The sequence below is a fragment of the Carcharhinus amblyrhynchos genome, chromosome 11, assembly GCF_965287045.1.
Source record: "Carcharhinus amblyrhynchos chromosome 11, sCarAmb.v2.hapA, whole genome shotgun sequence".
Classification (NCBI taxonomy): domain Eukaryota; kingdom Metazoa; phylum Chordata; class Chondrichthyes; order Carcharhiniformes; family Carcharhinidae; genus Carcharhinus; species Carcharhinus amblyrhynchos.
The window spans coordinates 7,321,991-7,349,591 of NC_137334.1; the positions used below are offsets into that span (position 1 = coordinate 7,321,991).

At 44.2% G+C, this 27,601-nt stretch overlaps 1 protein-coding gene across 4 annotated transcripts in view; it reads left to right on the forward strand.

Annotated features, from left to right (window-relative positions):
- map3k13 (mitogen-activated protein kinase kinase kinase 13) overlaps window positions 1-27,601 on the forward strand; it is a 125,634-nt gene that overhangs the window by 60,563 nt on the left and 37,470 nt on the right. For all 4 annotated transcript variants that reach the window (XM_080198529.1, XM_080198528.1, XM_080198527.1 and 1 more), the window contains exons 3-9: window positions 4,326-4,509; window positions 5,675-5,866; window positions 10,133-10,291; window positions 11,322-11,480; window positions 16,098-16,206; window positions 19,471-19,580; window positions 22,241-22,357. In XM_080198529.1, the coding sequence (XP_080054655.1) occupies window positions 4,326-4,509; window positions 5,675-5,866; window positions 10,133-10,291; window positions 11,322-11,480; window positions 16,098-16,206; window positions 19,471-19,580; window positions 22,241-22,357 (1,030 nt within the window). The remainder of the gene's footprint in view (window positions 1-4,325; window positions 4,510-5,674; window positions 5,867-10,132; window positions 10,292-11,321; window positions 11,481-16,097; window positions 16,207-19,470; window positions 19,581-22,240; window positions 22,358-27,601) is intronic.

A 27,601-nucleotide genomic window follows, 5' to 3' on the forward strand; every position in this document is an offset into this window, starting at 1 on the left:
CCCTCCCCCAAATCCCCGCTTCCTCCTCCCACCATCTTTACTCCCATGCTGCTTTCACTTCCCCTGCCATCCTTTCTTCTCCACACCCTTCCCCCCCATCCCTCCATGTCACCTTTCTCTCCCAAACCAATAATAATCCAAATAATATTACCTTTGATTATTTACCTTGATTACATTATTTCGTTCATTACCTTTTTTAACCTGCTTTCTAATTTAACATACTCACTATTCAGAATCTCTTTCTAGTGCTGCCATTGTCATTGGCACCTATGTGGACCACAACAACTAGATCCTCCCCCTCCCACTGCAAGTTTCTCTGCGGCTGCAAACAGATATCCTGAATCTTAGCACCAGCAGACAGACAGCTGTCTGGACTCACTTTCGGCTGCTGGGCTCTGTGTCTCTCCCATTGACTACGTCATCCCCCTACTACCAATACATTTCTATTAACTTCCCTGCTCAAACTCACTGCAGTCAATTTGCTCACCCAATCTGCAGCCCTTTTGTCCATATAGGCTGTAAGAGCCCTGAACCTGTTGGACAATTGCAAAGGCTAAGGCTCCTTCACATCTACCTCCTCAGTCCCCATATCTGCCTCACTCACAATCACAGCCTCCTATCCCTGATTAGGGATCAAATTAGATGGCTCTATCCTCGGGTGTGACTGCTTTGTAGAACGAAGTGTTCAGGTAACCTTCCCCCTCTCTGCTGTGTTGCAATGTCTGAAGCTCGGCCTCCAGGTCAGTGACCCTGAGCTGAAGTTTCACCAGCCAAAGACACTGACTTCAAATGTGTTTGCCTTGGGGCACACAGATGTCCACAAGCTCCCACATTCTGCAGTTGCCACACTGCAATCTTTATCATGTTTAATTAATTTGCTAACTGGTTAAATTTAACTTCAGATTAGTTCCCTAGTTAAGACATAGGAAATACACACCAGCCTATCTAATAAACTTTAGTACAGGTTACGTATAGTAGTACTAATAAAACCTCGCAGTTACTAAAATTGCCAGAGCTTTGAAAAACAAATGAGAAAAATATTGAACAATCAATCAACCAAGTTTTCCTGTGACATCACACTTGGCTTTTTCTCTCTCTTCCTCTCTTTAAATGCTGCTGCCTGTCTCTGGGTCCTTCTCTCTCTCGCTCCTTAGATGCTGCTGTCTGTCTCTGTGTTCTCTCTCTTGCTCTTTCGATGCTGCTGTCTGTCTCTGGGCCCTCCTCACTCCAATTCTTCATTAGTATTATGTACCAGTGCGTTAGTATTCAATGCCAGTTGGTATTGCACACAAGGTTCGCTACCATGCCAGTTGATATTGTGTGCCGTGATATATTCTGTACCAGTGAGTATTATGTGCCCGCTACTGTTCTGAACCAATTAGTGTATCTACCAGGTTAGTACTATACCTGCTAACATTATATTCCAGTGATTATTGTGTACCAGTGATAATGTACCACTGAATAGTATGCATCAAGATAACATTGTGTGACACAGCATTTTCACCTTCTCGCATTGTACCAAAACTGCTTTTATCAAAGTCACAAGTGACATCCTTGTGCCTGTGACAAATGTAAACTATCCTATCCGTTCCACAATTAATACACTATTGCCCTCCAGCTCAATGGGAATTCTCTTACTTGGATCCATTCTTATCGAATCATTGTCAAGCAATGGCTTCTCTTCCCATGGTAAAAAGTCTGACAACACCAGGTTTTAGTCCAACCTATTTATTTGATAATATACTCACAAGCTTTCGGGGTTAGCCCCTTCGTCAGGTGAATGGAGAGTTCTGGCCTCAGACAGAGCATATAATACAGAGCTTTATATGCTCTGTCTGAGGCCAGAACTCTCCATTCACCTGACGAAGGGGCTAACCCCGAAAGCTTGTGAGTATATTATCAAATAAATAGGTTGGACTAAAACCTGGTGTTGTCAGACTTTTTACTGTGTTTACGCCAGTCCAACGCCGGCATACCCACATCATGACTTCTCTTCCCATGACATTTACTCCAGAGTCCCCCAAGGATCAATCACTGGGACCCTCCTATTTCTCATCTGCATGCTGCCTCTCAGCAACATCAATCGCAAAGAGTTAGTTTTTGCATGACACCCACCGTGACCTTGCTCGACTCCTCCAACATTGCTAAATTATCTTGTTGCTTGTCCAACATCCAATACTGAACGAGCAGGAAGTTCCTCCAGTTATATTTTGTGAAAACAGAAGCCATTGTCTTCAGTCCCCATTACAAACTCCATCCCCCTCTGGACAGCTCCCTGAGGCTGTAACAGCCTGTTCCCAGCCTTGGTGTGTTAATGCATCACCCATTTCCACCTCTGGCCTCGACTCCATCCCTACCTCAGCTCATCTGCTGCTAAAACTTCCAGCGTTTTCCCAGCTGATCTCATAAATTCTTCTCACTGGAAGCCTGAGGTCACTCAAATTTCTGATGCCCCCGTTCTTACTTCTACCAAGTCACGTTCGTTATTCATTCCTGCACTCAGTGGATCCCAGTGAAGCAACTCCTTGATTTCAAAACTCCCATCCTTATTTTCAAATCCATCCATGGTGTTGCCCCCTGCCTTTCACTGTAATCTATTCCAGCCCCAACAACCCAGTCAGATATCTGTGCTTATCTCATTCTGGCCACTTGAACATCCCCCATTTTAATTGCTCCACCATTGGTGGCCATGCCAACAGTTGCCTAGGTCCTAAGCTCTGGAATTCCTGCTGCAGATGTGATGGGCCAAATGGCGTCATCCTGCACTGTGATAGTTTGGTGAAATTCCCTTCCTAAACTCATTAGCTCTTTACCTCCCCCTCTTTTAAGACACTTCTTGGAACTTGGGTCATTTGCCCTAATATCTGCTTGCGTGGCTTGGTGCCCAATTTTGCCTATAGCCTCCTCTGAAACACCTTGGAATGTTTTAATATGTTAAAGGCATGATATAATTACAACTTGTCTTATTTTTGTGTACTGAGGTAGCAATCCGTTACAGTGAACGTTGCATGCCGGTTTATCCCATGTACCAAGGTGGTTGTGTGTACCGGTTAGTATACCTGTTTGCAATGCTCCTTCGAAGCTGTGCATTAACACACACATTCCTGTACAGCCCTTGCAGAAGTTGGGCCCTTTAGGTTGCTGCACAATTGCAGCTGTGCAAAAATTCACAGGGTTCATGCACTGAAGTGAATAAGTCGCACACTGCAACAAAAAAAAGGGGGAAGGTTGAGTCATAGAGTGACATGGAGATACACAGCACAGAAACAGGCCCTTCAGCCTGGTCATCCATGCCGACCAGGTTTCCTAAACTAAACAAGTCCCATTTGTCTGCGTTTAGCCCATATCCTTCTAAACCTTTCCCATCCATGTACCTGTCCAAATGTATTTTAAATGTCATAAATGTACCCGCCTCTTCCACCTTCTCTGGATGCTCATCCTGTATACACATCAGCCTCTGTGTGAAAAAGTTGCCCCTCAGATCCCTCTTAAATTTTTCCCCTCTAGTCTTAAACCTATGCCCTCTAGTTTTGTACTCCCCTATCCTGGGGAAAAGACCTTGTCTATTTACCTTATCTATGCCCTTCATGATTTTATAAACCTCTATAAGGTCACCCTTCATCCTCCTACGCCCCAGGGCCAAAATTCCCAGCTTATAATTCAATCCATGCCTGCCTGGATGCATACCAGTAAAATTGTGTACCATGGTAGAAATGTGTAGCATTGCGTACCTTTTAGTATTAACTACTGGTTAGCATACTGAGCCTTTTGGAATGATTTACTCGTTAATATTGTGTATCAAGTTTATTGTGTACCTGTTAGCATTTGTCTATCAGGTTGCAAGCACTTCAGTTAGCTCTGTACACCACGCCAGCTTTGTATGCTATGTTATTATTGTATATGTGTTGCCATTGTGCTCCAGCTAGTATTGGGTACCAAGGTAGCATTGCATACCAATGAGCAGTTTCTACAGGTTAGCATTGTGTAGTCTTGTTTGCCAATTAGTATTGTATATAGTAGGTTGCTAGTATAGTATACAAGAAAGATGTATATGCACACACACTTTGGGAGACTTGTTATTCAAGAATCCATAAAATGTTGGTTGATTTCTCTTCTCTCTAACTCAGAGGTTGTGGGGAGAATTATAGCAGTGCCCGATACCATTGAACTGGAACCCACCAATATCCTTTGTCTGGTTTCATTGTGGTTAGTTCCTGTCTAATTGTGGGTGAGCTATGAGTTTGGAGGCCAGCTCTGCTGTAACTGTACACCTGCATAGAGTGGGATCTGATGGACTGATTCTGGTTTGTTTGCTAATTTGTCAGATTCTTGGGAGGTGCCTTTTGAGGAGATCTCGGAGCTCCAATGGCTGGGGAGTGGAGCCCAAGGAGCTGTGTTTTTGGGCAAATTCCGAGGTGAAGATGTGGCCATTAAAAAAGTGCGGGAACAAAAGGAAACAGACATCAAGCACCTGAGGAAACTGAGACATCCCAACATCATCGCATTCAAGTATGGTTTACGTCTAATCAATATTAAAGGGGGGAGGGACTGCACAGAGTAACAGCCCCACTTGTCTATTGTTCCCAAGCATATTTTGTTTTGCTATACACGTGAATCTTTGAGGAATTCATGATGGTCAGAGAATGACTGGTCGCCTCTACAATCCAGCACAGACTGCTGGGATGACACTCTGCTGTGTCTGCTGGAGTGAAGGTTCATTGTGGAATCCATTTGCATTGTTTCATTCCAGCTCCTGGTTGATATGAGACCGTAAGAAGTCTCTCAACACCAGGTTAAAGTCCAACCAGTTTATTTGATAGTAATCCCACAAGCTTTCAGAAACAGTGTTCCTTCATCAGGTGTGTGGAAGGTTTGATATGAAACCAATGCAGGAAACTATACCAACCTGGGACGAATTGACAGAGTCACTCGCGAAACACTGCCAAGACAAAGGGTGAAATGTCAGTGAATAAGGCAGAACACAATAAAAGAGGCAGGTTGTTATGACATCTGAAGAGAGCATTACCCTGTATCTAACCCTGTTGTACCTATCCTGGGAATGTTTTGTGGGACAGTGTAGAGGGAGCTTTACTCTGTATCTAATGTGTTCTATCTGTTTTACCCTAGGTATGTTCGATGGGACAGTGTAGAGCGAGTTTTGTTCAGTAGCGAGTCCACTCTTGGGAGTATTTCTTGGGACAGTGTAGACGGGGTTCCCCATCTAGCTTGTGTACCTGCCCTGGGGGTGTTGATGGGATAATGTAGAAGGAGCTTTACTCTGTATCTAAACCCATGCTATACTTTGGGAATGTTTAATGGGACAGTGTAGAGGGAGCTGTAGACTGTATCTAATTCATGCTGTATCAGCCCTGGGAGTATTTAATGTTGACATTGATACTGAAATGTATTTATCCAATTTGCACCACCAACATAATTGAGATTCTGGTTGGTTTCAATTTCACATAAGTCATTGGGTGAGGCAAACACTGACCTTTAAGTGATGCACAGGGAGGATGGTGCAGTAATGTGGGTGGAGTTGTGGAGCAGCAGGAATTGGTAATTACATGTTGCTAGGTTTTGGCTGACTTGAGCTGAGTATTGCCAGCAAACTAATCTAACACTATCGGAACAGCACTGTCCATGTGGTAAGATGTTGAACTTTCTTTTTCCGCAGGGGTGTATGCACGCAGGCTCCATGTTACTGCATTATTATGGAGTATTGTGCCCATGGCCAGTTATACGAGGTTCTACGGGCAGGCCGGAAGATCACACCCCGATTGTTGGTGGACTGGTCCTCAGGAATTGCCAGTGGAATGAACTACCTACATCTACACAAAATAATCCATAGAGACCTCAAATCACCCAAGTGAGTGAATGATGTTTACTCAGTCTCTCCTCATATGACAGCCCTACCATCTCAGGAATCAGCCTGATAAATCTTCACTGAACTCTGTCTATAGCAAGAACATCCTTCCTCAGATAAGGACACCAAACTGCACGCAGCACTCCAGTATGGCCTCACCAACATCCTAGACAATTGCAATAAACATTCCTATTCCTATACACAAATCCTCTCACTATATAGGCCTACATACCATTTGCCTTCTTCACTGCCTTTGTACCTGAATGCTTCTTTCAGCAACTAATGCGCAAGAACACCAAGTCCTCACTGAATATCCATCTCTCCTAGTTTACATTTATTCAAATAATAATCTGCGTTTCTATTTTTGCTACCAAAGTGGATAACCTCACATTTATCCACATTATACTTAATCTACCATGCATATGCCCACACACTCAGCTTGTCCAAATCACGCTGAATCATCTCTGCATCCTCCTCACAGCTCACCCTCCCACCCAACTTTGCATCATCCACAAATTTGGAGATAATGCATTTAGTCCCCTTATCCAAATCTTTAATATAGAACGTGAACAGTTGGGGTTCTAGCACAGATCCCTGCGGAACCCTGCTCGTCACTGACAGCCAATCAGAAAAAAACCCATTTATTCCAACTCTTTGCTTCCTGTCTGTTAACCAACTTTCTATCCATTTCAAGAACTACCCACAATCCCGTGCGCTTTAACTTTACATAGTAGTCAGCTGTGTGAAACCTTGTTGAAAATCTTCTGAAAGTCTAAATAAAGCACATTCACCAGTTCTTCCTGGTCAACTCTACTGGTTACATCATCAAAGAATTCCAGTACATTTGTCGAGCATGATTTCCTTTTCATAAATCCATGCGTTGTCTGATTATACACTGCTTTGCGAATGCTGTGCTATAAAATGCTTGACAGCGGACTCTAGCACCTTCCCCAGCACTGACATTAGGCTCAGCGGTCTATAGATCCCTGTTTTCTCGCTACCTCCCTTTTTGAATATTGGGCTTAAATTAGCTACCCTTCAATCTGTAAGGACTATTCCAGAGTCCAAAGAATTTTGGAAAATTACCACCGATAGTTTTCCTATTGTAGGACCACTTCCTTAAGTAACTTGGGATGAAGATTATCAGGCCCTGGAGATTCATTTGCCTTCAATTCCATTAATTTCCCCAAAACCATTCCTCTACTAATGCTGATTCCCTTCAGTTCCTCACTGAAACTTGTTTCACAGAACTTCCAGCAATCATTCATGTCTTCCTTTGTGAAGATAGAAGCAAAGTATGAATTTAGTTCCTCAGTCATTTATTTGTTTCCTGTTATGAAATCTCCTGTTTCTGACTGTAATAAGCCTACGTTTGTTTTTGTCAATCTTTTTCTCTTTACATACCCACAGAAACTTTAATAGTCAGTTTTTATGTTCTCCATTAGCTTACTTTCATACTTTGTTTTTTCAAAGATGACATACCCCTTACATTTCCTTTTTCACCATCTTTATCCCTCCCACCTCTTCCCCCCGCCAAATATTTCACTCCCCTGCTTAACTACTATGTCTGTATTATCCCCTTCCTTTATATAAAGTATTCAGTAGGAATCATGTTCATCTCTCCCACCTTGATGCACAGGTTTTGGTTTCTAATTTATTTTTCCTTTATTATTGGCTTTCTCTTTTTTAATTATCTTTTCATAAAATGTCTTTAAGTTTTCCTCAATTTTACTCATCAATTTTTTTCATGTCCTCTCTTTTCTTTCCCAGTTTCCTAATTGATTTCACTTTCTATATTCCTCCAGGTTCTCTGCAGTGTGAAACTTCTGGTATCTGCCTGATATGAGCTTTGTTTTTGGGAGTCTCATCTTTTTCTCTATGGGAACGTACTTGCTTTGAACTCTCACTGTCTCCTCCTCGAATGTCTCCCACTTCTCTGACACTAATTTACCTTCGAGTAGCTGCTTCGTGTCCACAAATCACATCTCATCTTCAATTTTTTATTCTAGCTCTGTCTTTGTCCTTTTTCATAACTATTCTAAAATCCAATTTAACTTCCAGCTAAATACTCTCGCGCTGATATTCCCTTCCACCAGTTCAGTTCCATTTCAGATGGGGAAGAGTTTGTTAGCTGTGTTCCAAGGGGACATTGCTTTGTGGATCCAGAATGGCTTGCCCACAGAAGGCAAAGAGTGGTTATAGAAGGGTCATATTCTGCAAAGAGGTCAGTCACCAGTGGAGTGCCCCAGGGATCTTTGTGATTTTTATAAATGACCTGGATGAGGAAATGGAGGGATGGGTTGGTAAGTTTGCTGATGACACAAAGGTTGGAGGTGTTGTGGATAGTGTGGAGGGATGTCAGAAGTTGCAGCAAGACTGTGCGGAGAAGTGGCAGATAAACTTCAACCCAGATATGCGAGAAGTGGTTCATTTTGGCAGGTCGAATAGGATGGCGGAATATAATATTGATGGTAGGACTCTTGGCAGTGTGGAAGATCAGAAGGATCTTGGAGTCTGAGTTCACAGGACGCTCAAAGCAGCTGCGCAGGTTGAAGCGGTGGTTAAGAAGGTGTATGGTGTACTGGTCTTCATCAATCGAGGAATTGAGTTTAGGAGTCGAGGGATAATGTTGCAGCAATATAGGACCCTGGTCAGACCCCACTTGGAGTACTGTGCTCAGTTCTGGTCGCCTCGTTACAGGAAGGGTGTGGAAGCCATAGAAAGCATGCAGAGGAGATTTACAAGGATACTGCCTGGATTGGGTGGCATGCCTTATGAGGATAGGTTGAGTGAGCTCGGCCTTTTCTCCTTGGAGAGACAAAGGATGAGGGGTAACCTGATAGAGGTGTATAAGATGTTGAGAGCTATTGATTGAGTGGTTAGTCAGACGCTTTTCCCCAGGGCTGAAGTGGTTGCCACAAGAGGACACAGGTTTAGGGTGCTGGGGAGTAGGTACAGAGGAAATGTCAGGGATAAGATTTTCACTCAGAGTGGAGGGGTGCGTGGAATGAGCTGCGGTCAACAGTGGTGGAGGCAGATTCGATAGGGTCTTTTAAGAGACTTTTAGATAAGTACTTGGAACTTAGAAAGATAGAGGGTTATAGATAAGCCTAGTAATCTCTAAGGTAGGGACATGTTCGGCACAACTTTGTGGGCCACAGGGCCTGTATTGTGCTGTAGTTTTTCTATGTTTCTATTTCCATTTCGTAAAACTAAGTTCAAAACTGCCTCTCCATTGGGCTGCTGTGTATTGGCTAAAGATGCGTTGTTGAATCCATTTCAGAATTTGATATCATTTGCACTGGATTTTCACCCAGATAATAGGATAGTTGAAATTCATTACAATTGTTGTCCTATTGTGTCTGCATTTCTAAGTCATCTGCAACAATCGCTCTGATTGTGTGAAGGTCTATTGTACATCACAACCCTTTATCATTCTTCACTTCAATCCATTTAGCCTCATTTGATAATCCTTCTCGTATATCATCCCTCCTCACCATTGTGCTTGTTTCTTTATCTAATACTGCGATCCCCATCCCTTTTATCCATTTCTGTACACTGTCTGAAAACCCTCTGAGCAGGAAACTGAGCCACAGTTTCTGCCCTTCTTCAAGCCACATTTCAGTAATAGCTAGGAAACCTAACTTCCAGATATCTGTCTATGCTCTCTGCTCATATTCAGCTGATGCCTTACCACACAAACAAACACACATGTAGGCAAATAGACATATATATGTGAATGCACACACAATAGGCAGATGTACATGCAAAAGGCAAAACTGTCCACTAACACATATAAGCAAACGTATATGCATACATGCACACAGCAAATGTATTTGTATAGGTGGGAATTTAATCAAGAGTTTGGGTGGTTTATATGTAGGATTACAGATTCATGGAGTGAGTTAAAGTTTGGAATATAATTGAGGGGAAACTACACTTGGGTGTGGCCACTGACCGCCCTCCCGAAATTGATACATGTGTGGTGATACCTTATTCTGTGCCCATCCCTCTTCACCACTCACCCATATTAATTAACTGTGTCTAGACTATAACATTATGGTAGCCCCTCACAGGGAGTCAGTGATTGTCTGTTGTCAAGAGAACCATATTTAGAAGGGAAGTGGGGAAGTTGGAAGAGATTTTAAACAGGACTTGCTTGAATGCGCTTGTACCATTGGTCTGTGGATTGGCAGCTTATTATGCCCTGGCTTTTAACCAGTGCTGTGGGTCAGTTTAACAGACTTTGGCCCCTGTCTCCTGTTTCAGTGTGCTGGTTACCCATGATGACACTGTGAAGATCTCCGACTTTGGTACCTCCAAGGAGCTGAGCGACAAGAGCACCAAGATGTCCTTTGCTGGCACCGTGGCCTGGATGGCCCCCGAGGTGATTCGCAATGAGCCTGTGTCTGAGAAAGTGGACATTTGGTGAGTAACGAACAGAACAGGCAACCTAACTCCACATTCACCAATGGTTGAACTGTGGCCCATATCTGAAGCGAAAATTAAACTTGGCAAATGCAGCAAAAGAGTCAACAGTTTGTTTTTCTTCCATCAGAACATTGCAGATCATGTGTTGGAAATTTGTGAAATGATGGAAGACTGAGACAGGGAACGAGAGACAGATTATTTGACATTATTTTCCAGTCGTTGAAGGCTAAAGAAGAAGGATCACAGTTTTATGATTAAATCTCAGAGGTCTGGAACAGGATAAAGTCTGTCCACAGAGAGTTGGGAGGGGATGATGTGGCATTCACTTCCAGGTTAAATGGTTGTGACAGAGAGTATGCCGATGTTACATAGGCCAAGTGGATGAAGGAATAGCAGCACAGAGTGGGTTAAGGACAGGGATTAGGTCGCTCTTTCAAATACAGGCACGATGGATCAAATGGCTTCCTCCCCTGTTGTATGATTAGGACTATTTGCTCAGATGGAGAGAACGCCTCAAGGTGGATTAATTGGGCCAATGATCTGTTTTCATGTTGAATTTCCAGGTTCCTATCTTAGGCAATGTCTGGGGAACAGCTGGACTATGGGCCTTCGATATCTGAATGCATTGATTTCAAAGCAAATGTATATTCATACAAAGATATGCATGCATGCACACAGCAAATGTATTTGTATAGGTGGGAATTTAATCAAGAGTTTGGGTGGTTTATATGTAGGATTTACAGATTCATGGAGTGAGTTAAAGTTTGGAATATAATTTAGGGATTGGAACAAAGCTCCACTGAACAATGAACACTGTCTGTCCCACTGATCACTCGGTCCCTTTGCTTCTAACCCTTATTGAGTTCTATAACAAATGTCATTTATAGCAGGGTCGATGCCTGTTATCCCACAGTTGTATTATTATGGATTTATCTACCAAACAGATGCTGAACTACCCTGTCAACCTGTCTGCACATCTGGTGCAGTTAAAATCTCACCTGTTGTGTTGTCTTCCACTCTACTACAGGTCGTTCGGGGTAGTGTTATGGGAGTTACTGACTGGAGAGGTGCCCTACAAGGATGTGGATTCTTCTGCTATCATCTGGGGTGTGGGCAGTAACAGCCTGCACCTACCTGTCCCATCCACCTGCCCTGACGGCTTCAAGATCCTCATGAAACAAACCTGGTGAGAGCCGCTGTATCTGTCCCCTCTTGAGCTGATGGTTGACACTCATACACAGGTCTGCCAATGGGAAGCAACTTTGTTCTGGTGTTATCCATCATGAGCAACTTTGGGGAGGAGCAGGGAGAGAGCCAATGGGATAGGAGGGAGAAAGAGGGCCAGGGGGAGGGAGAGAGAGAAACAGAGGTAGGGTAGAAAGAGAGGAAGAAGAGTAAGAGAGCTGGATGGTGAGAGAGCAACAGTCAGGGATCAGATGGAGAGGAAGCCACGGGAATAGGAGAGGCTGAGGGTGTTGGCAGGTAAGGAGAGAGAGGGGAAAAAGAGAGCCAGTCTGGAGAGAGAGAACACAAATGGGGAGAGCCCGGGAGGAAAGAGACGGGAGAGAGTTCAGGGGAAGGCGGAGAGAACTGAAAGGCGGAGCGAACGAGCCAGAGTTAGAGAGCTGGGGAGAGAGGGAGATGAAGAAAGTGGGATAGATGGAGTGTGTTGGGAGGATGGAATGTGGGGTGAGGAAAAATCATGAGGGGGGGAGAGAGAGAGTGAGGAGAAAGCTGGGAGGAGAGGGAGACTGACAGAAAGAGAACAGAGGGGAGAGGAAGATAGTGAGAGAGAGAATGAGCCAGAGAAAGGAAAAGGCATTTCGCAGTTCCTGGATTTTGTTATACTCCCCATTGTTTCACAGGCTGGACAGCATCTATGGTAAGTGGAAGTTGACTGACCCATTTCTTTAGGACAGGAGGGTGAGTTCCATCTTGCCCATCAGATGGGGTATATGAAACAAGCTGGCACAAGGACACGGTTAGAGCACAGGACTTCAGGAAAGCTCTTTGGGGGAAGGGCAAGGATGGCTGAATATTATTTAGGCTTCCAGTTTCCTCTCACACTTATACACAGACCTGAACAACATCACTTTTCAGTGAAAGGTCTGAGCTGAAATCGTTGACATTGATATGGGACACGTGATGAAACATGGCTCGCACTTCTAAATAACGTGCCCAGGCTGCAGGGCAAGTGGTGGCCACTGGAGCTGTTCCATGATTCTCTTTTGGACAGTCTACCTGGCATAGCTATCTGGGCCACACTGAGCAAAGCCAAAGTGCATTCACACAGGAGAGAGTCTAGTGGATACAAACCTAACCTCTCCTCATAAGACAGCCCGCCAATTCCTGGTATTAGTTTAGCAAACCTTCTTTAAACTGCTTCTAAGCGTTTACATCTTTCCTTAAATAAGGAGACTATTACTATACACAGTACTCCACAATGTCCTGTACAACTGAAATACAACTTCCCTACTTTTGCAATCATTTCCCCTCACGATAAATGGTAACATTCTAATAGCTTTCCTAATTACTTGCTGTACCTGTATACCAGCCTTTTGTGATTCATGCACCATGACACTCGGATCCCTCTTGGTTCTCCAGGCTGAATTCCAAACTGTTCCCAATAGTTGGGCTTGCTAAATAAAAGCAAATTACTGCAGATGCTGGAATCTGAAACCAAAGACAAAATGCTGGAAAATCGCAGCAGGTCTGGCAGCAGCTGTAAGGAGAGAAAAGAGCTGACGTTTCGATTCCAGATGCCCCTTTGTCAAGCTTCATTGACAAAGGGTTATCTGGACTTAAAACACTATCAATCATACAATCCTACCCCACTCCTGCAAGGACATTGGCCCCAATCCTGCTGGGGTACAACCCGTCCAGCTTATACATGTCCCATCTTCTTCAGAATCTGCCCCAATGCCTCAGGAATCTGAATTGCTCCTCCTAACACTCTCTCCAGTATTCACTTTGTGTTTTCTCCAATTCCTGATCTCATTAGCATGTAGCACTGGGAGTAATCCTGAGATTAAAACCTTTGAGGTCCTGCTTTTTAATTTATTTCCTAGCTCCATGTATTCTGCTTCAAAGACTCATCTTTTTACCTACATTATTGGTACAGATATAAACCATGGCCTCTGGCTGTTCAATCTCTTCCTTCAGATTATCCCGCAGTCACTTAGTGACTTCCTTGACTCTGGCACCAGGGAGGAAACATACCATCCTGTTGTTATGTCTGCAGCCACAGAAGCACCAATCCTTTCGCCTTACAATAGAACCTCTATCACTATTGTACTCCCCCAGTGTAGCTGAGTAGTTCATGGTGCCACAGACTTGGCTTTTGCTGTGATTCCTAATGAACTATCTTCCTCCAGCCACATTCAAAATGGAAAATCTGTCAGAGATGGAGAGATCCAGGAGACTCCTACACTACCTGACTAGTGCTTTTTACTCTGTCTGGCTGTCATGCACTTTGTTTCTGTCTGTGCGCTCTTTATTAGTGTGTCACCATATCATTGTACATGATACCCATGAGGATCTCCTCCTTTGAGATGCTCCACAGTGACTTCAGCCTCAGCTCCAGCTACACAAATGTGGATTTTGAGTAGCTGCAACTGGAGACACTTTTGGTACACATGGTTGCCCCGGATACTGGCGGTGCCCCTGACTTCCCACATTGCACAAGAGGAGCATTCCACATAGCTGAACTCCCCTCACTTTTCTTCCTCTAGTTTAAAGAATATTAAATATATACCTCAGACCTTACTTTACTTCTTATACCTTAAGTACTACTTAATTGAAACTGAAGATCAATTTTTACTTTAAAGACTGTACAGTAGAAATGTTCACCAGGTTCTACTTAGTAAGACCACCACCGCTCTTCGCGCTGGCTCCTAGTCCCGTTCAATGAACTTGTGTTTCTCTTGTCACTCTTGGATGTTTTCAAAAATCACCCTTTTCTACTGCTGGTCTCCAATCAGCTTATTCTCCTGTAGCATGCTCAGTGCTTACTGGAACACTGTTGATATACATCTGTGTACGTCACTGCCCTACAGTGGCTAATTGTGGGTATTACAGCAGATATATTAATAGCAACAATAAGGAACATCAGCAGTAGAACAGCTTGGCCTCTTCCTATTATGGCCACAAACATGGCCACTTGGGTAAGGTGTCAAAGGTCAGCTAGCCTCGTCTGTCTGTCTGTCTCTCCCTTTCTCTTTTTTGTCTCTCTCACTCTGTCTTTCTCTGCCTGTTTCTCTCTTTCTGTCATTTACTCTTTGGCCCTCTCCCCCCTCTTTTTACCTCTCTCCTTCTCTACTATGATACTCCAGTGCAGTTTAGTGGGAGTTGTTAAAGATCCTGCAGCGCTAATCTGAAGAAGAGCAGGCGATGTGGCCAATATTTATCCTTCAACCAACATCATTGACCAAGATTCACTGCAATTTATTGTTTGAAAATTGTTATATTTCTTACGTAACATCTGTAAATATATTATCATACTCCAATGGCTATAAAATGTTCCTGACGGTGACAATGGCAATATTAAAAAAAAGTTTATCTTCCCATTCCTCTCCTCCTTGCTGTTTCTCTTTATTTCTCTCTGTCTCTTTATCTTTCTTTCTTCCCCTCTCTCTCTCTCTCTCTCTCTTCCCCCCCACCTCCCCCCTCTCTCTGTCCTTGGTATAATTAACCACACCACCCTCCTCCTCCTCCAATGCCGTTCCTGGGCAGGACTCCGCTAGTTTGATTCCATTCCCATCCCATCATAGCCAGAGAATCTCCTGCAGCGGTTTCTCTTCCTGCTCCTTGACTATTTCTCTCTGGTGTCCCTCAGAGATCTATCCTCCTCCTCTTCTCTCTCCTCCTTCTCCTCCTCCTCCTCCTCCTCCTCCCCCCTCCCCGGACCCCTGTTTCTCATTTACATGATACTGCTTGGCGACATCATGAGATCAAGTTCCAAATGTACACTGGTAAATGTTTCTCTCTCTATCTATCCCTCTCCATATCACTTTCTTTCTCCCTCTGTCTCACTATGGCTCTCTGATCATCTATATCTATCTATCTGTAAATTTTAAGGGTTAAAGTTTATTTATTTGTCACAAATAAGGCTTACATTAACACTGCAGTGAAGTTACTGTGAAATTTTCCTAGTCGCCATACTACAGCACCTGTTCAGGTCAATGCACCTAACCAGCATATCTTTCAGACTGTGGGAGGAAACACTCACAGACACATGGAGAACATACAAACTCAACACAGACAGTGACCCAAGCTGGGAATCGAACCCAGGTCCCTGGCGCTGTGAGGCGCTGTTTCTTAGTATTGCTATCTCTGTCTCTCTTCCTCTCCCTGTCTGCGTCTTTGTGTTTCTATCTTTCTGTATACTCTCCCTGTTTCTCTTTGTGCATCTCTCTCTCTCTAACCTCTTCTGTTGTTGTGCAATGCCTCATGCAAGTCTACTAAATTTGCTCAAAAAATGCTGGAAATATTCAGCAGGTCAAGCAGCATCTGCAGAGACAGAAAACCAAAGTTAACACTTCAAATTAGTGTGGTGTCACATCATTGACCTGAAATGTAACTTTAGGCTGCCTATTGATCCTGATGGATGTCGGGCCCCGTAATCTGTCTGGGGTGCACATTGGAAAAGGGTGAAAGTTGTTTAGGGTTGTTCAGAACTATTGGGAAGCAGTAAACAGCTTGCCAGAGCAGGTAGAAGAGAAAATAAGATGGCAAACTGCCAACTGTGTGGCCTTGTTTGGTGTGGATGTGCTGTTGTTAAACAGGTGCTGCTCTTCGCTTTCAGGCACAGTAAACCTCGTAACCGACCGTCCTTCCGGCAGATCCTCCTCCACCTGGATATTGCATCCGCTGACGTGTTGGGCACCCCTCAGGAGACCTACTTTAAATCTCAGGTAATGTGATTGGTCAGAGACTGAGACCAGCCTGTGAGACAGATGTATCTTAATATTCAGATATTGGCAGGGCCCTTCCCTCCCCCAGCCAGGGGAGCCTCAGGTTTACCGAGGTCAGTTGGGATGGAACAGTTGACCTCAGTGTTGGGCCCCTCCCAGTCACATCTAGTGCATGGACTGGCAAGAAGGCCAGGGTGCACTTCATAGTCAAACAACCTACTGTCAGCTCCCTGCCTAAATTTAAAGAGTGGTAATTAGAATGAGATACTGAAACACTGCCTGGTGGCCATGGAGCCCTTAGCCCAAGCATCATATTACCATGATGGTAGGAGGAAATTGGCAGGGGAGGGACAAGTGGACAGAGGGTAACTTAAAACTGTTTGGAGGTAATGTCCAATTTGTAAAGCATCGAAGTGCACATGATGCAGTTGTTCATCCTTCATAGTGGAAGGTGACCATGGCATCAGCTAGAATTTGTTGCATCAAGTTGATGAGTTTGAAGATGAATACTCAGTCCAATTTGAACATGAAACATGTCGGACACATGTTGGGTATTGTTGGTGTCGTAGATTTGCTTGTGGCTCTGGGCACAGTTGGCCAATGCGACCCTGTTCTGTCCATGCTGTATAAAATGATGCTGTGCAAGGTTCTCCCATGACTCGGGGCATTGTTAACACCCTTCGGAGAAACCTTCAGGATGCCCTTGAAGCGCTATTTCTGGCCTCTGCGTGAACATTTCCCTTCGATTAACTTGCCGCAGAGGAGTTTTCTTGGCAAACGTTCATCTGGCATTCTGGCAACATGTCCTGTCCATCTCATCTGAGCTCCCTTCAGCAGAATGTTGATACTAGGCATGGCAATTAGGGAGAGAATCTCAGCAAAAGGAACCTGGTTTTGCCAGTTGATCTTGAGTAGTTTCTGTCAGCTTGATATGTGAAAACAGTGTAACTTGTTTGAATGCCCGAAGTAAGCTGTCCACGTCTCAGAAGCACGCAGGAGAGTGGGAAGGACATCTGCTTTGTATATCTTCACTCTTGTTGAGAAACTAATTTCTGTTCACCCACAGACAGTTTTTACGTGCTGGCCTTAGCTATTCTGGCAAACATACAGACTTACAAATTAGACGCTAGGGTAGAGCCTGCTTCTCCACTCAGTATGATCATAGCTGGTCTGATTGTAACTTTGACCCCACATTCTTGCCCACCCTGATAATCTTTCACTTATTTGTTGATCAAGAATTTATCCAGCTCTGCCTTAAGAATATTCAAAACTCTGCTTCCACTGTCTTTTGAGAAAGAGTGTTCCAAAGATATACAACCCTCTGAGAGAAAAACAATCTCTTCACCTCCATCTTAAATTTGCAACCCTTTAGTTTTAAACAGTGACCCCAAGTTCTGGAATCTTTGATAGGAGGAAACATCCTCTCCACATTCTCCACAATATCCCCCTGGACCTTAAAGGTTTCAGTCAAGTCACTTTCCTACTCTTCTAAGCTCCAGTGGATACAAACCATCCTCTCCAACCTTTCCTCATAAGACAACCCACCCATTCCTGGTATTAGTCTAGTAAAACTTCCCTAAACCGCTTCTAACATGTTAATATGTTTCCTTAAATAAGGAGATCAGTACTGTACTTTGGCTTTGTCATCAATGTGAACTAGAATCATAGAATCCCTACAGTGCAGAAGGAGGCCATTCAGCCCATCGAGCCTGCACTGATAATAATCCCACAGGCCCTAACCCTGGAATCCCAGGTATTTGCCCTGCTAATCTCACTGATACTAAGGATCAATTTAACAAGGCAAATCAACCTAATCCGCACATCTTTGGACTGTGGGAGGAAACCGGAGCACCCAGAGGAAACCCATGTGGACATGGGGAGAATGTGCAAACTCTACACAGGCAGTGACCCGAGGTTGGAATTGAACCTGGGTCCCTGGTGCTGAGAGGCAGCAGTGCTAACCACTCTGGGATACTAGATTGGGATACTGAATGCCAGATACTAGTCTGGCATTTCCTCAGAACTGTTCCCTCTTTGACACCTTTGCTGGAAATGCTTTGAACTTAAGACTGTGAATTGGGGGCAGCACTGAGGAAATTCCAGGCCCTTTGCAGGGTATTGGGTGTCAGCCCTAACAATCACATTAAAAGATCCAATACCGGGCACTGATCGCAAGGAAATCTGAGGAATTGGCGAAAGACGTAGTAGCTGCCCTCCATCGATACATTATTGGTTGAAGATATCACAGATATCAAACCTGCCATGCACGAGGGCTGGAGCTTGATCCCCAGCCCGTGCTTAGTTAACTTGTAAGGAGAAGCAATGGCCCAGTGGTATTATCACTGGACTATTAATCCAGAAACTCAGCTAATGTTCTGGTAAACCATCCTGCCACAGCAGATGGTGGAAATTGAATTCAATAAAAAATATCCGGAATTAAGAATCTGATGACCATGAAACCAGTGTTGGAAAAACCCATCTGGTTCACTTAATATCCTATAGTGAAGGAAATCTGCCATCTTTACTGGTCTGGCCTACATGTGACTCCAGAGCCACAGCAATGAGGTTGACTCTCAACTGCCCTCCAGGGGCAACTAGGGATGGGCAATAAATTCTGGCCCAGCCAGTGACACCCAGTTCCATGAATGAATAATTACTCATAACTCAGTGCCCCAGAGTCAGGTTTTTGTTAGTTTATTCTTTCATGGGAGGTGGGCTTTGTTGGCAAGAGCACCATTTGTTGCCATCACTAATTGTCCTTGAGCTGAATGGTTTGCTATGGCAGATTTCCTTCCCTAAAGGACAATAGTGAATTAGATGGGTTTTTATAATTAGCCACAGTGGTTTCATGATCACTATCGCTGAGACTAACTTTCAATTCCAGACTGAATTCAGATTCCATCAGCTACCATGGTGGGACTTGAACCCGTGTCCCCAGAGCATTAACCTGGGGCTCTGCGTTACTCATCCACCAATATTACCATTAAAAAAAAAATCATCTCGCCCCCAAAATGAAATAGTTCCTGCTCCTGATCCCTGACTGGGACTGTGACCCTGTGGTCATTGAGGGTTGGGTTTGTTTGTGAGGCCTCTATAGTCAAACAGCCAACTGACAGTCTCCGGTTCATACACAACAACCGCAGAGGTACCAGAAATCAGAGAAGAATCTTGTGTACGACCGTGAGGCTTTTATTACTAAGTTGCAGTCCTGGATTTCAGGAAGGAATCACACTTTTTTTTTAAAAAATGCGTGTTTGATTTCAGGCTGAATGGAGGGAAGAAGTGAAAAAGCACTTTGAAAAGATAAAGAGCGAAGGAACGTGTATCCATCGGTTAGATGAAGAATTAATCAGACGAAGGAGAGAGGAGCTGAGGTATGTGCACTCATCTTCTGTAATGCAGTTCATTCTTTGTAACTTTAACCCTTGAATTGACAGCGTGAAGGGGCCCAGGTTTATTTCTCCCGTTACTGCCATGTTTTATTGTTAGTTACTGTATAACCCACTTACCCACCCCAAAGTATGAAAATAAAACAACTTGGGATGGAAATTCCTTTCACAATCCAGTCCCAGCTCTGACCCTTATTTCTGGGGGAAAGGAGGACCATAGGGAGTTGTTGGCTACGTTCCAGTCTTTCACTGCCACCTAGTGGGGAGCAAATATTCACACCCAGTTTAGAACACCTTAAATTTATAGTGTGCTACCCTTGACCAGCCAACAGGCCTCAGGTTCCCAAGTCTCCAGAAATTATAATCTAGGACCCTGCTGTGAGCAATAAGTGGGAGAAAAGTCATAGGCTTCATTTGAAAAAAATTTATTTTCTTTGAGTATGTTATTGTTAGAAATATCAGAGGTGGCAAAAAAGGTTTTTGGCCTGTAAAGTGCTGGATCGAACTGAGTCAACAACCTCAGTAAGATAGCTGTACTCAGAGTGCATTCACTCCCTCACAACATGTTGTGTCAGGTGGCAATGTGAGGGAAAAGCTGATATTTGTTTTTCTCTACGACCCACCAACTTTATACTTTGAACTCTCATGTTGTAGTCGAGCATTAGAGCAGTATTAGAAACTCATGGCTATGAAACTTTTCCAGGTCATATCGATACAGTTAATGTGAGGAGGTGAGGCCATTCATGATTGTCTCCCTAATGCAGCGCCACTGTGACTCGTGATTACCCAATTGCCGGAGTGTGACCAGCTCGGCAGAGTTCCGTCCGTGCGAGAATCTTACATGTTCTTGCACCCTGGAGTGACTCCTCACACTGACATGTCAGCATTGCAGGTTGTTAACCCAACACTAGATGGTACTCCCGAAGAAAGCAGGAATCACTGGCATCATTTTTGTTTTTTTTCAGTCTTTAATGAAGTGATGGTCAGCTCATTCTTACCACATCGTAGTGTTTGTAATGACTTTCTGCATCATTGTATTTCCCCTCGAGTATGTTAGTGAGCAACAGATAGATGTTTTTCCAGTGTCCACTTATTATCCTGATTGACAGATTGGCTCAACTGGTAAGACGTGTAACATGTCTTCTTTAGTTCCTTTATTCTACCTGAGTCACTGGGATTTGGTTGTAAGTCCTGCTGCAGAGACATTAAGCACACAATCTAGGTTGAGACCTCAGTGCAGTATTGAAGGGATGCTGCTCAGTCGTAAGTGTTGGGCTCGATTTTCCTGCCCCACTTTGCTGGCTGAGTAGTGGGGCGGGAAATTTCAACAGGAGTCCAAAAATCAGAATTGCGCCCTCTTCCTGGGCCTGGGAAGGAAGTGAAGCTGATTTAAGTATTCAGTGGGTGACTTCAATGTGTTCAGCAAGCTCTGGATGCTATTGTCCAAGGCTCACTTAGGCTTCCGATCTCACCAGTAAAGATTCCCACTGGCAAGGATCGCAGCTGGTCCTCAATAGCAGAGACCAGATGTGATGGCCTCGCCGGTGAGACTTGAGTCCATTGAGGCTCCCCTGGGTGGTTGGGCCAGGGCGGTGCAGTGCCCCTTGGGCATTGTCAGTCTGACACTGGCAGCCTGGAACCCTGGCAATACCAACCAGGCACTCTGGTACTGTCCAGGGGAGGGTGCAAACTGAGGGGGCAGGGCCAGACAGGGACTGGGGAGGAGGTTGGCAAGAGGTAAGGATGGGGGGGATCTCTGCTCTGGGGGTGGAGTGGGCCAGCGATCAGGGGGTTGGTGATTGGAAGGAGAGGGGTTTGGGGCCGGGGGGGGGGGTGGGGGGGGGGGGATCCGTTTGGGCTGGCGGTCAGGAGGGTTTTGTGTGGATGGAGGAGGTGGTGTCCTGGTGTCCGATGCAATTACTTTCTCAGACTGTAGAGAAGGCTGCTCATTTGCCAATGCTGTGTCTTTTGTTCCAGGCACGCCCCAGAATTTCACAGATCTCCCATGTAGTGTGCAGACTTGTTCGCAGTGGGTGGAATTTTTTGGAAAAAAGATTCTAAGTGTCACAAAAGACTGAAAACTGGAGCGTTTCGGACTGAAAACCGGAGCTTAGGCTCTGGCCCTGTTAGCCCATCCAAACATATCCCCCTCCCCCGCCCCCGCCCCACCCCACCACCACCGCCCCACCCCACCGAGCCTCCTACCAGCGTGAAACGTCCGACTGCCAAAAAAAAAAGAGTGTGGGGGAAAATTGCATGTGGTAGCTCCCTGAAAAAAACCGGAGTGAAACATTCCAGTTTTCAGACTTTTGTGACATTTCGAATTCTGGGGGAAAATTCCACCCATCATCTTTCAGGCAAGATATTAAATCCAGTCTGCCCTGTCAGGTGAATATTGAAGATGCCAAGGCACTATTTGAAGAAGAGGTTTTATAGATGGACCGATTGACTGAACCCCTGTATCACAAGATGTAGCTTAGTCAGGCATCCGTTTTTGTGTACCTTGCTGTACAGCAAGCAGCAGAAGGTTGCAGAGATCTCTGAAGCAGCTAGCGGAAATAACAAAGCCCTGATGTCCGATGCAATTACTTTCTCAGACTGTGGAGGAGGCTGCTCATTCGCCAATGCTGTGTCTTTTGTTCCAGGCACGCCCTAGACATCAGAGAGCATTACGAGAGGAAGCTGGAACGAGCCAACAATCTCTACATGGAACTCAGTGCCATCATGTTGCAGTTGGAGATCAGGGAGAAGGAACTCATAAAGTATGTACCGAAGCAATTGTAGCAATATGAAATAATATAAAACAAACTGAAAAATACAGCAGCTCATTCAGCTTCTGAAAGAGAGAACGGGTCCTGCTTGGGGTTTGAGTTCCACCAGAAGCAATCACTGGTCTTTCACTCCTTCAGGTTCCGTGAGTTCTATTCATTTATTCATTCTTATGAGCAATGCTAACAATTTAATGCAACTGGTGTTTTGCAAGGTGACTTTAGGAGGCAGTTCAGAGTTAACCATGTTTGATTTGGAAATAGATTAGACTTGTACAGTTTTCTTCCTACTGTGCTTGGTCAGACTGGGTAAGGATGGAAGTTTTCCTCTCCTAGTCAACATTAGTGACACCAGTTGGTATTTACAACAATTCACAGGTTTATGCTCACTTATACTGACACTAGCTTTTTTTAATTGCAAATGTGTTAACCTGCACTGAAATTCTCTCACTGCCAGATTCTCAGACAGTGGGATTTGAACTCATGCTTTCTGGAATGTTAGTTCAGAAACATGAACTCATAAACTCTGTAGCCTGCACCATATTCTGGTGACCTATCATCCCTGCCATTACTGGGTGATGGTAGTGGAAGGGATGCGAGTGAGAGCTGTTAGTTAGTGACAGACATGTGGAAGCTAACCAGTGGTTTGCAGATGGTGTCACCAAGAGGCAACATGTAAATAAGAGAGAGAGGAGGGGGCAAGGGTCAAATCTGTGGGGGAGACCAAAGGTGACAGTGTGTGGGTGAGAAGAGAGGCCATATTCAGAGATACTCTGACTGTAATTGGTTAAGTAAGTGTGGAATCAGACAAGAGAGATCAAACTGATGTTGGAAAATATGCGTTAGTGGAAGATGATGTGCTGGACTGTGTCCATGCTAACCCACACTGGCTTCTGGATCCCCAAAGTCTCATTTAAAATTCTCATGCTGGTGTTCAACTCCTTATATTAGCTTCAACTCTCCCTATCTTGTGAACTTCTCCACCCCTACCAGCCTCAGAGAATTCAGTTTATCCATCATTTCCTTGCTGCTGTGTAGCATCAGCATTATAGTACTTGTCAGTAATGTGATTGATCTCTTGTTATTTCTCAGCACGGTACCACAGTGGTTAGCACTGCTGCTTCAGAGCTCTAGGGACCTGGTTCGATTCCTGGCTTGGGTCACTGCCTGTGTGGAGTTTGCACATTCTCCTTGTGTCTGTGTGGGTTTCCTCCGGGTGCTCCGGTTTCCTCCCACAGTCCAAAGATGGGCGGGTTAGGTTGTTTGACCATGCTAAAAGTTGCCTCTTAGTGCCCTGAGATGCATAGGTTAAACGGATTAGCAGGTAAATGTGTAGGGATATGGGGATAGGGCCTGGGTGGGATTGTGGTCGGTGCAGACTCGATGGGCCAAATGGCCTCTCTCTGTACTGTAGGGATTCTGTTCTATTCTATTCTATTCCTTGTTCAAAGTGGGGTTCTGTTGAACCGTTCTGTTGAACCATTCTATTTAAATCCTATGTTTTTTACTATGATATTATCTCTCAGTCATGTCCCATCTTGCCGCTATTTCTTTATTCCTAATCTTTCCTGAGTTTGGTAGCTCAAAATATGCCATTACCAAACTCAATCCGACTGCACTCACATTTAATTACTGTTATTGTTTCCTGATTTTCTGTTTAAATCATTGATTCAAGTGCCCCAATTGCATCTCTTCAATTTGTGCATACGCATTGAATATAAAAGTAGGGAGGTCTTGCTGCAGCTGTATAGGGCATTGGTGAGGCCGCAGCTGGAGTACTGTGTGCAGTTTTGGGCGCCGCACCTGCGCAAGGATATTTTGGCCCTGGAGGGAGTGCAGAGGAGGTTTACTAGGCTGATACCGGAGTTGAGGGGGTTGAGCTATGAGGAGAGGCTGAATAAACTAGGCTTGTACTCGTTAGAGTTTAGAAGAATGAGGGGAGATCTCATTGAGACGTATAAGATGATGAATGGGATGGATAGGATAGAGGTGGAGAGACTCTTCCCGCTCAAAAAAGACAGTAGGACTAGGGGGCACAGCCTCAAGATAAAGGGGAGGCGGTTTAGAACGGAGTTGAGGAGGAACTTCTTCACTCAAAGGGTGGTGAATCTCTGGAATTCTCTGCCCGTTGAAGTGGTGGAGGCTGCCTCGCTAAATATTTTTAAAAAGCGGGTTGATGGGTTTTTGATAAGAGAGGGGATTAAGGGTTATGGGGAGAGGGCGGGAAAGTGGAACTGAGCCACGACAGATCAGCCATGATCTTATTGAATGGCGGGGCAGGCTCGAAGGGCTAGATGGCCTACTCCTGCTCCTATTTCTTATGTTCTTATGTTCTTATTAGTTTGGGTTTCCTTGATTTAGTAGTTTGTCCTTCCTCCATTCTGATTTGTTTTTTTAAACTATCTTTTCTGATTTAGCCCCCATACATTGATCCTTCCTCCTGTATCTAGGCATTATGTTCCATTCCAAGCTGATTATATTCTGTTAGATTGAACAATCTGCTTGCCCGCTCAGAGTGGAATCCTTTCACATTTTATTGTAACATAGGTTCCCATCGTTTACCTGTATTAAAACCCTGTTGTCTTCCTTTCTACTTACTACTTGCTCACAAGTTATTTGTTCCATAAGTATTCCATAATTTATCCCATAGCGTTCACCCTTACAGATTCCTACCAAGCATCAATACCTATGTCTCAGGGCGACCACTTTTCATTTTTTTTTGTTCCTGAATGTGGATGATGTTGTTGGCTGGGCCAACATTCATTTGCCCTTGAACTGAGTGGTTTGCTTGGCCATTTCAGAGGGTATTTAAGAGTCAACCGCATTGCTGCGGGTTTGGAATCACATATAGGGCAGACCGGGTAAGGACGGTAGATTTCCTTCCCTGAAGGACATTAGTGAACCAGATGGGTTTTTTCAACATTCAACAATGCTTTCATGGTCTTTTAATTCCAGATTTTTATTGAGTTCAGTCTCTGGATTACTAGTCCAGCGACAATACCATGACGCCACTGCCTTCATTTGTCAGTCCCCTCCACTGCCAATTCATTCTCAATCTGCTGAGACAATTTTTCAAAAGTTTTGCTTTGGAGAGTTTCACTGAAAACATGTGGAATGTTACTTTCCATTGTAAAATTGCAGTGACTTTTTACAACAGCTGTAACTTAATGCCCTTAATGTACACTTTCCTGAAAAGATTTCACTCTGAATTTGACAAAAATCGTAGGTAGAAGAAGGATTGGAATGAGGCACTCACTGAATGTTAAAATGGGCGGCGCGGGCTTGTAGGGCCGAGGGGCCTGTTTCCTGTGTTGTTCTTTGAAATAATGGAGTATTTGTCTTCTTTTAAAATCGCCTTTAACAATTCAAGCAGTCTGGATAACATAAAAGTTGCTCCTGTTAATTGATTCATCAGAAGTGCCTGGAGGTCTGAGATTTATGGACAGAGAAGAAACAGCACATGTTTATAGAAATGAAGCTTTTCCATTCCTGTGGGCAATTGGACTGGCAATGCCCGATAATGTGTAGAAAGGAGATTAACCTAGGCCTTCCACAAAACCCCTGATAAAGTTCTATGTTATATGTTCTCACACAAGCTTAAGACAGTGGGTAGGACATAGCTATGGGATTAAACACAAGTGGTTGAAACAGGAAGCAGCTGTTCCTAGTTAGTGAATGAGTAATGAGTGGAATGCCTCACAAATCGGTGCTGAGGCTTACAAATGTAAGCACATTCTCATCGGTCATGTAGTTGTTTTGTGTTTGCATTTAGTCATAGAAGTTTACAGCATGGAAACAGGCCCTTCGGCCCAACTTGTCCACGCTGCCCTTTTTTTTAAAACCCCTAAACTAATCCGGATTGTCTGCATTTGGCCCATGTTCCTCTATGCCCATCTTACCCATGTAACTGTCTAAATGCTTTTTAAAAGATAAAATTGCACCTGCTTCTACTACTACCTCTGGCAGCTTGTTCTAGACACTCACCACCCTCTGTGTGAAAAAATTGCCTTCTAGACACTGCTGTATCTCTCCCCTCTGAACTTAAATCTATGTCCTCTAGTTTTAGACTCCCCTACCTTTGACTATCTCCCTTGTCTATGCCCCTCATTATGTTATAGGCCTCTATAAGGTCACCCCTCATCCTCCTATGCTCCAGAGAAAAAAGTTCCAGTCTATCCAGCCTCTCCTTTTAACTATGCTCCAGAGAAAAAAGTCCCAGTCTACCCAGCCTCTCCTTTTTAACTCAATCCATCAAGTCCCGGTAGCACCCAAGTAAATCTTTTCTGCACTCTTTCTCGTTTAAGAATATCCTTTCTATAATAGGGTGACCAGAATTGCACACAGTATTCCAAGTGTGGCCTTACCAATGTTCCAACTCCTGTATTCAATGTTCTGACCGGTGAAACCAAGCATGCCAAATGCCTTCTTCACCACCCTGTCCACCTGGGACTCCACTTTCAAGGGGCCATGAAGATGTACCCCTAGATCTCTTTGTTCTGTAACTCTCCCCAACGCCCTACCATTAACTGAGTAAGTCCTGCTCTGGTTCAATCTACCAAAATGCATTACTTCGCATTTGTCTAAATTAATTAAACTCCATCTACCAATCGTCAGCCCACTGGTCCAATTGATCAAGATCCCGCTGCAATTGGAGATAACCTTCCTCACTGTCCACCATGCCACCTATCTTGGTGTCATCTGCAAACTTTCTAACCATGCCCCCTATATTCCCATCCCAATCATTAATATAAATGACAAATAACAGTGGGCCCAGCACTGATCCCTGAGGCACACAGCTGATCACAGGCCTCCAGTTTGGAAAACAACTCTCTACAATCACCCTCTGGCTTCTGTCAAGAAGCCAATTTTGTATCCATTTAGATACCTCACCCTAGATCCTGTGAGATTTAACTTTATGCAACAACCTACCATGCGGTGGTACCTTGTCAAAGGCCTACTTGCCGAGGGTGAACTTAAAATTCTTGCCTCCCAGAATGAATGCCGTAATGGTAATGTCATTAATGCTTTAGGGAATGGAGTATGGTGGCAGTGTAACTGCATTCATAATCTAGAGACCTCTGGAAACATGGGTTTAAATCATGCCACAACAGCCAGTGCAATTTAAATACAAATATATGCACATATGAAAAAGGAAGGAATTGGTTACTTAAAACTATCCCATTCTGGCACACTTCAAGTTACAAGCACAACCAGGCATCTCTTGAGAGACACTTAAAT